This window comes from Panthera tigris, chromosome B4, assembly GCF_018350195.1.
Source record: "Panthera tigris isolate Pti1 chromosome B4, P.tigris_Pti1_mat1.1, whole genome shotgun sequence".
Classification (NCBI taxonomy): domain Eukaryota; kingdom Metazoa; phylum Chordata; class Mammalia; order Carnivora; family Felidae; genus Panthera; species Panthera tigris.
This window is the reverse complement of record NC_056666.1, coordinates 54,587,623-54,599,756: the sequence shown is the minus strand read 5'-3', so window position 1 is coordinate 54,599,756 and position 12,134 is coordinate 54,587,623. Positions and strand designations below refer to the sequence as shown.

At 37.8% G+C, this 12,134-nt stretch overlaps 1 protein-coding gene across 2 annotated transcripts in view; it reads left to right on the top strand.

Annotated features, from left to right (window-relative positions):
• GYS2 (glycogen synthase 2) overlaps positions 1-12,134 on the top strand; it is a 55,628-nt gene that overhangs the window by 40,257 nt on the left and 3,237 nt on the right. For both annotated transcript variants that reach the window (XM_007084047.3, XM_042990798.1), the window contains 3 exons: positions 6,343-6,469; positions 9,785-9,880; positions 11,039-11,202. In XM_007084047.3, coding sequence (XP_007084109.2) covers positions 6,343-6,469; positions 9,785-9,880; positions 11,039-11,202 — 387 coding nt within the window. The remainder of the gene's footprint in view (positions 1-6,342; positions 6,470-9,784; positions 9,881-11,038; positions 11,203-12,134) is intronic.

The following is a 12,134-nucleotide window of genomic DNA, read 5'->3' as shown; positions in this document are numbered from 1 at the left end:
GTGAAAGATAAAGAGGTTGAAGGCAAAGGCAGGCAGGGAGGGGTAGTCAGACAGGTGGAGAGAGCAGGGAGGAAGGATGAGGAGTAAAGACCCACAGACTGCAGCCCAGTTCTAAAAATTGCTGAACCTTTTTTTTTTTTTTTTACAGAAAGGAAACTCAAATGTCATTAACGAAAACTAGAATTAATAAAAATTCACAAATAAATGAAAAATATGCACACATAGCAGCACTATGTAGTGACTCATGAGGGGGAAAAACAGACCATTAACATGGCTGGTCAGTTAGGGGAAGGAAACACACACGTGCGCACTCACACACGCAGAGGCACATGCACTCCGGTGCCCACACACAAAAATAGTTTTCAACAGTACAATCTATAGCTAACACAGATTCAGAATTATTTTACAGTGCTTCCTTTCTTAATACAAAAGATGCCCATGTGAGGTGTGTGTGCGCACACACACGTGTGTGATCGTGGTTTACTGTTGACTTATTTAAAATATGATAAGTGTTACTACATATGTCTTTTCCCTGTATCTAAACCTTTCCTTTATGTTTTACTTTGACGTGTTTTGTTCACCTACCAGTTTCAGGTTGGTAGGCAGATGGGTGCCTTGCGACAATTTTAATAGGGATTCCTATTCACAGTAGGGATTTTTCCAAACAAATGTCACCCATTTAAAAAGTCATTGGTTGGGCAGAAATGAGTTGGCCCTTGTCCCCACCTCTGCCAAGTCTATAGGCTAAGAGCAACTGCTGTAGTTTCTCCACAGGGGAGGCAGTTGGGGCTGTCAATCAAGATCCCTTGTCTGGCTTTAATCTCTGCCACTTAATCAGTTTGTAAATTGACATAATGGACTTCAGTCTTCTCATCTGTGAAATGGTGGTCAAATAAACCCACATTCACAGAACTGTTGTGAGGATTAAATAAATGATGGATGTTGCCTTTCATGCAGTACCTGGTGCATAATAATGCAGTATAAATGTTAGCTTTTATCTGTACTTAGCCCCATACTAGCAAATCCTGGTACTCAATGACTCTTAGAAAAGAGGTGTAAACAGTTTGATGAGAGTAGAGAATGGAGGACTTGATAACGTTTTATAAAATGGATGACCTGTGAGCTAGATCTTGATTGAGGAGCCATCGGGAGTTTATCATGCCGGTATCAGTTGATTATGAAGATAACAGGCAGAGGAAGTAGATGAAGAGGCCCAGAGATATAAAAGCACATGGCTTATGTAGAGTGAATGGGGAAGGAAGTTTGTCTCATACAAATTATGTTTATACAGTTACAGTCATGAATCTTTTGAGACATTCATTGATTATTATCATAAAGCAAACACTGACACAAGAAATAAAAGAATAACTCCTTCATAACAATATACACTCAAAGCACTGAGATGGATTTTGGTCAATTCAGAATCAGGTATTTTATTTTATGAATGGTATCCTTTAAAAGCTTAACACTAACTTTAAAAGCTTAACTAATTTAAGTGCATATTTGATCACCTGAATATTTATAGAACTCTATCGAGTGATTCTTAACCCTCAGAGTGGAATGATGAGCTCTCCATATGACTGTGGCCATTTGATTCAGGAAGTGTTGCAGATTATTTTGAATTTAAATTTATCATCAATTCTGTCTCAGCAGTGTGTGTAGTGGGGAAACCCCACAGTGCAGATTCCAGGTCTTGACCCTGTGCCACCACTCAGTGAAAGTAAATTAACTTCCTGGGATCTTGATTCCCTCACAGGATAAATATGGTCAGGCAACGTTTTGGTTTTTATTTGTTTTTTCCCTACTGATCCAAGGCCTGCTGTGAGCCAGGTTCTCTGCTAGGGGCTTTTGTACACAGGATCTCATTTAATCCTCCCTATGACCTTGGGCTGACCTCAAACATCCTTTCCTCTGCCCTGGGCCCTTGTAATTGGCTGTTTAGGGCCCACAGCAGCTGTTCTCTTATTTTAGTTGTGCTGTCATTCTGTTTGGCTGGAAACAAAACGAATGAGCCATGATGTTTTCATGTTCCAAAATGGTCTTTGGAGAGTACAAATTTTCCTAGGCTTCCAAATGCCAAAGTAGACACAATGAGTTTTGAATCCCTGTTTGCTGATATTTGCCAGGAGTACAGTGGGCTGCCCATTTGATGACTGCCTGGACACAGTCAGTATCTGTATTTTTGTTGCTTTTCCTACTGCAGTACTTTGCACATGATAGGAACTCGGGTCTGGCTTTATGGAGGAAAACATTTTACCTATTTTTACTTTGCTATTTGTGTCAATTTTGGATGTTTTACCATTTTATTTTTTAAGTTTAACCTACCTCCTGTTTATGGATCTCCTGCAATATAACTAATGTATATAATTTATTTCTAATGTTTATAATTTATTTCTAAAATTAGGGTAATATCGGGTGCCTGGGTGGCTCAGTCGGTTAAGTGTCCGACTATTGATTTCGGCTCGGGTCATGATCTCACAGTTCATGAGTTTGAGCACCACACTGGGTTCCACTCTGACAGTGCAGAGCCTGCTTGGGATTCTCTCCTTCTGCCCCTCTCCCACTCGTTCTCTCTCCCCCCACCCGCCCCTTTCCCTCAAAATAAATAAATAAATAAACTTTAAAATAAAATAAAATAAAATTAGGGTAATGAGAATATCATGATTCTGCTAGGATTAAGTGAAGTGATATATGAGAACATTATTTATAATATAGAACATATTATATAACTGTTATTGTTCTTATATATCTAAATTAGGGTTTTTCTTGAAAGTAATCTCTTTGGAAAAATATAGAAAAATTTATCTTTGGAAAAATATATACTTATCCTTTTATTATATTATATTATGTATATATGTATGTATATTATGTATATATGCAATATAAACAATATATATTTATATGTATATTATAATATATACACATTATAAGCATATATATATTATAAGCATACATATAAGCATATATATGTTATATATTGTATTATGTGTTTATATATGTTTGCATATGATGTATATGATGTATATATACACAATATAAATACTATAATATATAGTATATGAATTTTATATATTTAATTATAATCCCAATACTTTAAACTCAGATTTTATTTTCTAAACTTTTTTTCTTTTTTTTAAAGTTTATTTACTTATTTTAAGAGAGAGAGAAAGAGCACAAGTTGGGGAGGGGCAGAGAGAGAGAGAATCCCAAGCAGGCTCTGCACAGTCAGCTTGGAGCCAGATGTGAGACTCAAACTCATGAACTGTGAGATCATGACCTGAGTTGAAGTCAAGAGTTGGACACAACCAGCTGAGCCACCCAGGTGCCCTCAGATTCTATTTATTTTTAATAACTACTTAACTATGGGGAGAAACTAACAAATTACCTAATAATGATTCAAGAAAAATGTTAATAAATAGGAGAAATAGCAGAGTTCTTTCACCCAAGTGACCAGTTAAGTAGCTTTTCTATTCATAGCTTTCTAATGATAGCCATTGTCTCCCTTGTCCCTGCCTTTGCATAACATTACAGGCAGCAAAGTCCCAGTAGTGGCTCATACCAGCCCTCGAGAGCCAATTGCTAAATTTTCAGAAATTTTGTGAGCCAGTTTTAAAAACAGATATTTTAAAAAATTAAATTATATCAACTGGGGCCTGGGTGGCTCAGTCGGTTGAGCGTCTGACTTTGGCTCAGGTCATGATCTCACTGTCCATGAGTTCAGGCCCCGCGTTGGGCTCTGTGCTGACAGCTCTGAGCCTGGAGCCTGCTTCAGATTCCGTGTCTCCCTCTCTCTCTCCCCCTCCCCCACTCATGCTCTGTCTCTCTCTCTCTCTCTCTCTCTCTCTCTCTGTCAAAAATAAATAAACATCTAAAAATAAAATTAAAAAAAATTTTACTTAAAAAATATTAATCAAAAACTTAAATTATATCAACTTAAAATATAAATCAATTATATTAAAATGAAAGGTAATGCTCAAAACACATCACATACTTATTGTTTATTACATTCTATGATTACCTGTGCACTTGAAGTTATTTATGGCTATTGTGCCCACACGGTGGAAATATTCTATAAGGACGTGCTACTGCCCTTCCTATTTCTGGTTCAGTGACATCACATTGGTAACTTGAAACTGGCCATGGTGGGAGTATCTAGAGAGTGAAGACAGTGAACACTACCCATCATGGCTTGATTAATTGTGTCTCGATTGTCTAGACTTAAGAAAGGGATAAAGTATTAACAATGCAGATTAAGCTTAAAAGGGTTGTGTTTAGGGGCACCTGGGTGGCTCAGTTGGTTAAGCAGCTGACTTCGGCTCAGGTCATGGTCTCACGGTTCATGGGTTCAAGCCCCACATCGGGCTCTGTGTTGACAGCTCAGAGCCTGGAGCCTGCTTCCCATTTTGTTTCTCCCTCTCTCTCTCTCTCCCCTCCCCCCACTCACGCTGTCTCTCTCTCTTTCTCTCTGTCATAAATAAATAAACTTAAAAATTAAAAAAAAAAAGGGGGGGTTGTGTCTATGGTTGTTACACAAAATTGTGAGTGGCACAAAAACATGAGGAGATATTTTTCCAGTATTCAAAGGCTAATGTCCAACTCAGGGAAGAAGTCACTCATGTCACCGATGAACCTATGAAGTTCTGACATTTATCTCACGTCAGAACTACTATGTTCAGGCATTGAAACCATGTACTACGTTCAGTCAACAAAAGCATTTGGGAGTATTTAATCATCTAGAATTTATAATAAGGAGTACATTACATATATATTTAATAGACTTTATTCTTTAGAGAAGTTTTAGGTTCACAGCAAAGTTGAGCAGAAAGTACAGAAAGCTCCCATGTACTCCTTCCCTGGGAACATATGTAGCCTTCCCCACTATCAATATCTCCAACCACAATGGTATATCTGTTACAATTGGTGAACCTATATTGACACATTATTACCTACCAAGATCCATAGTTTACATTGTTTGTACCTTCTGTGAGTTTTGATAAATGTATGACATGTATCCATCATTACAAAATCATACAGAATAGTTTCACTGTCCTAAAAATCTTCTGTGCTCTGCCTGTTCAACCCTGCCCCCATTTGAGCACTGATCTTTTTATTGTCTCCATAGTTTTGCCTTTTCCAGAATGTCATATAGTTGGAATCATACAATATTTAACCTTTTCAGATTGGCTTTTTTTCACTTAGTAATATACATTTTTTTTCCATGTACATTTTTCTTCATTGCTTGCTAGCTCATTTCTTTTTAGTGCTGAAAAATATTCCATTGTCTGGATGTACTGCAGTTTATTTATTCACTCACCTATTAAAGGATATTTTAATGGCTCCCATGTTTTATCAATTATGAATAAAGCTGATACAAACATCTGTGTGTAGGTTTTTGTGTGTACATTTTTTTATTATTTGGAAATTGTATGCTATACATCTTTTATATCAGTAAAATGTGTAGTAAATTTATGTACAAATATACTTATAATTTGATTTTTCATTCTTAAACATTTACCTGGACACCACTGCTTTAAAAGACCATGGTAAATACTTTGGACTTTACTCTGAGTGAAATGGGAAGCCACTGAAGGATTTTGAGCAGAGGAGGGGTTGGCATTTTTAAAGGTTCCCTCTAGTCTTGTATTGAGTAGACACCTTGCCAGAGTAGAAACAGGGAGATGGATTAGGAGGTGATTACCTCGAGGTGAGAGAGGATTGTGATTTGGGTGAAGGCTTCTAGTCTGATCTAATTTAGATTAGATTCCTAGTATCTCTGTCTCTTAGCTCTGTTACTCTGGGCTAACTCATGCCTGGGGCAATGGAGAATGGCCTATTACATAGCTCTCCTCTTTCCTGCCTGAGGTAGGAGCAAATTGAGAAATAAGACAACAGTCAGCCACTAGAAAACAAAATAAAATCTTTATTGTTGGGATGCCTGGTTGGCTCAGTCAGTAGAGCATGTGATTCTTGATCTCAGGGTTGTAAGTTTGAGCCCCATGTTGGGTGTAGAGATTACTTGGAAATAAAGTCTTAAAACAATACCCTTATTGTTCAACAAAATCTGGGTTGAAGGATGTAGTTTAGCATGAGAACAAAAATGGGCACATTTTTCCTCCAATCTAGGCCTTGGAACCTGAGGGAAAGTAGGTCCACAGACTAGATACACAGAATGGAGAGAGAGAGAAAAGCACCCACACTTTTTTCTTTTTCTTTTTACTCCTCTCTCTCTCTCTCCCTGAATCTAGAACACAAGGATTCTACAGTATCAGAATACCAAACGGTAGATTTTTTGCTTTAATTTCTTCTATTCTTTTTTTCTCATTAGAATTTTCCCTTTTTTAGGTGATTTTGCACCCAGAGTTCCTATCCTCCACCAGCCCCTTATTACCCATGGATTATGAAGAGTTTGTTCGAGGTTGTCATCTAGGAGTTTTTCCTTCATACTATGAACCATGGGGTTATACTCCAGGTATATGGCTTGTATAGATTGGGGAATGTTTTAAATTTTATTAATATTTTATGCATATAGATATAATATTCAAAGCTGATATGTAACTCCACTAAGGTTAAATTATAATAATACATTGTATTACAAAGAAAAAGAATGTTTTATAAAGATTACATGTTATTGAGTTATCTCTACCAGTCCCAACTATCCATGTAAAGGAGAAATTGACTACAAGTAAATTTAATATGAAAAACAATGGTCCAGCAAAAGTGGTCTCTAAAACTTATTTCAAAGTGGGTTTTTAAAAATTAACGGATGTATTTAATTTTTAATAGGGAACACATTCACATAGTTAAAGAAATAAATAATATAAGAAGGTGTACAGTGAAAAGTTTTCTTCATACCCTTGTCATTCAAAAAAGAGGTACTTTTAAGATAAAATGCCAATTCAGTGGTAGGTATTATGACCAGTGACATCCTTCCATTCAGGCCCTTTTACCTCTTCATCCTCCTTTTGTTCTTTCTCTCTAGTGGTGGATTCTTGGATCCACTATCTGTTTTCCATTTTTGTCCCTTATGAGCATGGTTGTCATTGGTATCAAGAGCACTCAATTTGTATTTGTACAGAAATGCCTATTAAAAAGGAAACAAGTACTTTACATATATGACAATGGAAAGAATGTAATACTAACTTTTCCTTCTCACATTGGCAATCAGAGATTTTCCTTTTTATTTAAATATAATTCCATTTAGAATTTTAAAAGAAAAGGTTCAGAAAATGTTTTTACAAATAATTAATATATTTTGCTTTCTGATCTCAATGTCATCATTGCCCAACTGAGAGGCGGCAGCAGTCAAGGTTAGGGAGATCATAGGTTGAATTATGTAGAGGAAGAATTTTTCTAATCTTTGTATTCTGATCCCAGAATTTCAATATAGATTTTAAAATTCTATATAGGGGATACCTGGGTGGCGCAGTCAGTTAAGTCTACAACTTTGGCTCAGGTCATGATCTTGCGGTTCATGAGTTCAAGCCACACATCCAGCTCTCTGCTGTCACTACAAAGCCCACTTTGGATCCTCTGTCTCCCTCTCTCTCTGCCCTTCCCCCACTCGTTCTCTCTCTCTGTCTCTCTCTCTCTCTCAAATAAATAGACATCTAGAAGGAAAAAGAATAAAATTCTATATAAATAGGATCTTACTTTACAACAAGAGCAACATGAAGTCTCTGCATCTTTTGACATAAGGCCCTATTCTATCATTTTAAGTTCCACCAAGAATAATTTGCCAGCAGCTGTAAAAACATGAAAACTTTTGGGGGGAAATAGATAAAGGATTATCTCTTCCTGAAATATGGCACAGAAAAGCTATTGATCTAACTCCTCCAGCTATCACTCTTGTAGTTCTAAAAATTGTTATGGGTATCAGTTCACTTTTGTAAAGATGATATCTCCTTATGAAATGCCCGCATGTCATCTTAAATTGTTTATAATAGAGCATCTATCCTTTAAGATACATCAAATGCACATTTTACTGGTGGACTTAACATTTTGTTATTGACTTTTGTTCCTTTTATTTCTAGGAAGTAACATACTTTATTATCAAGGAAGTTTCAAAAATAAAGAAGCACAAAATCAAAGCATGAGTGACTGAGGGATATGGGAAGTCATTTATGTTGGGTAAAGAGAATGTTCTATAAATTACAGAGGACTTTCCACCAAATGTCATTTTATAGGACAAAGATAAACTTAACCCAAATGATAGAGGAGATACATCTCGTGTTTTAAGATAAAGTCCACCAAAGGTGTTATAAAAGATAAGTAGATAGGAAAAGAAGGTTGAGAAATACTCCATAGTGAATGAGTCATTCTCTGTTTTGAATTACCCAAAGAAAGTTGGCCACCCTTCACCTAACCTATAGTTACAGGAATAACAATATCTCTTCTGTGGTATAAGTTTGGTGTTAGCATGTTAGATAACTCTATTTGTTTTAGAATAACTTTTTATCTGATGCTAAGTTTAACATACTCCAGAAAGTATTCATTTAAGTCTGTGTTTTGTGTTTTGAGAAAATCTAATGAATATTAGCACATGCTCCATTAAATTCATTCAATGAACATATACTAAGGTTATGGGTACCTGGTATTTCAATACATGTGTGTTAATGAGTATTTAATAAAAATAAGGTTCAGTGAACTTGTGTGGAATTGTAGGCAAAATTCCTTATACATATATGCATAGGGATTTTTCTGGGAAGGAAGTCCAGGTTTGCATTAGATTCTTGTATGAGTCAATAATCCCTGTCTCATTTTCTCCTCCACCAATCCCTCTCCACCAAATTAGGAAACCACATCTCTCTAGAGGAAATACTTGCAGAGCAGAAGAGAAGGAAGGCCACTGTCTAAATTGTATTACTTCTTGAATAGTGGGGAAATCTTTTTTTTTAACCCTAAACTACCAGTCAACCAAGAGTAATTCCATAAACAAATGTAAATTCCTTGTTAAGAATGAAGACATCCTTGTGAGAAGTAACATTTCTTTTTCTAAAAACGTTTATTTATTCATTTTGAGAGAGAGAGAAAGAGAGGGTGTCTGCGAGCGGGGGAGGGACAGGGAGAGAGAGTTGTCAGTGCAGACCCTGACATGGGCCTCTGTCCCAGGAACTGTGAGATCATATCCTGAGGCACTCAACTGACTGAGCCACCCAGGCACCCTGAGAAGTAATACTTCTTTAAAAACAAACAAGAAAACAAAAAAAAACAAACAAAACAAAACAAAACAAAAACCGTATGTGCTATTTTATGAAAAACAGGTTTTGACTAGAAGGTGAGAGAGGACTAGGTTCAGTGACCACTTGGAAAAGGGGAGGGATCTGTGGCATGGCAGATTAATTTGATAGGAGGAGGTGCTCATGTCCAAAGTCTATTTACTGACACCACAAACTCACCACTTACTTTGAGACATGGCTTAGAATGGAGCAAAAAACAAAACCAGCTGGAATGAGAGAGGCAGTATAGAGTAGCAGTTCCAAACAAGAGCCCTGGAGCTGGGTGCCTGCCTTCAAATCCCAGCTCTACCCCATTCCCTGGCTTTATGACATTGGGCAAATTATTTAACCTCAATTTCTTCATCTGTAAGATGGAGATAATGACAGTCTCACTTCACATGGTTGTTGAGAAGATTAAATGAGTTAATACATGTAAAGAGCTCAGTACTATGCCTGGTACAAAACAAACATCACTATCACTAGGCAGACTTGGGCTTTTGCCCCATCTGCGTGCATTAGAGGATATAGGGACTGGTCTGAGGCCAAGCGTTTGTCTATTTCCCCGGCAGCTGAATGTACGGTGATGGGTATCCCCAGTGTGACAACCAACCTGTCCGGCTTTGGCTGTTTCATGCAGGAGCACGTGGCTGATCCTACTGCCTACGGTGGGTGAGGTTTTTCATCATTCACCCAACACAGGGAGAAGTGACCTCTAGCCAAACAAAGCACAGGGTCTTTATGGAGCCTAACTCTAAAGCTATCCTGATGATTAAAGTAATGTTTATACTTCTTGTTTAATTAAAAGTAGATTTAATTATGTGGTTCACAGATAACATAAAAATGCTGTTAATATTAAATATATGGTCCAAAAGACAAACCATAAAAGGCATGCTAAACTTGGACAAGTCTGGCCCTTTTATCTTTTTATTTTCTGAACTGGTTTGGCCCTTTACTATCTAGAAGTGACATTACAGTAACCATGGCCTTAGAGTATGTAGATTGGTCAGTGTCATTATTTTTTTTTTTTAACATTTATTTATTTTTGAGACAGAGAGAGAGCATGAACAGGGGAGGGTCAGAGAAAGAGGGAGACACAGAATCTGAAACAGGCTCCAGGCTCTGAGCTGTCAGCACAGAGCCCGACGCGGGGCTCGAACCCACAGACTGTGAGATCATGACATGAGCCGAAGTCGGACGCTCAACTGAGCCACCCAGGCGCCCCAGTGTCATTATTTTAAGGGTCTGTGCCAAGTTAGCAAAATTCACTTAAATTGTTTAAGATGGCAGGAGAATTTGCATACCACCATCTCTGTGTCCATGTTGCCCAGCAGCAAGAAAGGGAGATGGGATAGATTGTCTGCCCACACATTGCCAATTTCCTGGTCTCCTACCCTTGCATTGTCATGGTTCTCTTTCCTCAGGCTACAGCTGTGGTTCTCAGCCAGTGGTGCATGGTGGGAACACCAAGGAGCCTAAAAAAAATCACTGACACCCAGGTCTCACCCCAGAGATTCTGGTTAGTGAGCAGTCCTGGGGAGAATCCCTGATCCAGGGTTTTCCTCTGCTGCCAAATTTTTTAACAAGATCCATTGTGTTGGCTGTGTGTTGGTGACAGTGGTGAACCATTAGGAGGAGATCACAGGAGAAATACAGTCTTGAAAGGGGAAAGATGAAACAGGCAGTGGGGGCTGTCAGGGAGTGGGTAATGCATGTGGCGGTCTGAGATAGAATGTAAGGAATGGGAGAAGAAATATTCCAAGGGAGAAGAAATATTCCAAGGTTAGCCCTACGTTTATCTGTGCTTTGGTTTTTGTGCCCCTCAGGCATTTACATTGTTGACAGGCGGTTCCAGTCTCCAGATGATTCCTGCAATCAGCTGACTCAGTTTCTCTATGGATTTTGCAAACAGTCCCGCCGCCAGAGAATTATTCAGAGAAACCGAACTGAGAGGCTCTCCGATCTTCTGGATTGGAGATACTTGGGCAGAGTAAGCAAGTCTGTGATCAAGAGAGCCACTTTAAAAATCCCACTGAACTATAAAAATCGAGATTCTTGTCATAATCTACAAAGTCAACTTAGTACCATCATTGTTAAAATCTCCAGTAATGTTTTCATGTACTTTTTTACTTACTATAAACTCGCAAAGTCCTCACTTCAAATCTTCAGATTTAGTTTGAGCTTATAACAGCAAATCCGTCAGGAGCTAGCTGTGATCTTACCAGTTACTCTATTGTCAGTGCTTAACTTGATGCATTACAGGTATTGGTTCATGAATATGAGGAAAACATCTAAAGAAACATTTGTATCTTGTTTGGCTCTAAGCCATGACGTGACCATATGCCTCAAATACAGTGGGAATGGGAATAACTTTGTTTTTCAAATGACAAGTACAGAAAATACCTCCTTTCAATTATGCAATAGGTTTGTAAGTACCCAGAGGTCTATATATCTTAGCACTGGATGATTTAATAAAGAATAAGTTGACTTTGCCTTCACATAATAGATCTGTTTAGATATCGCTAAACTCTCCCTGAAAAATGATAGATGCTCCATTTGCAGACTGTCTACACATGCTAATGACAGTGCCTTACAATCCTGGGTGATTAATTGTACTGTCTGCATTTTGTAATAAAACCAGAATGATAAGGCTATTACAAGTTATGTTTCTTACCTAAGGTCTGAAGCAGAATTTAAGTCCAGTTTGTCTGATTATTCAGACCCCACCTTTTCCCCATGTTATACTGCTTTTCTATGGAATAAAGCCAGTGTTTTCAGTCCCCTTAGTGCTCAATTCAGAGTTTTCAGTAAGGTCAGTATGGCTTTTCCCTCCAACATATGTTTTAAGTTTATTTATTTATTAGAGAGAGAGAGTCCCAAGCAGGCTCTGTGCTGTCAACGTGGAGCCCAATGCGGGACTTG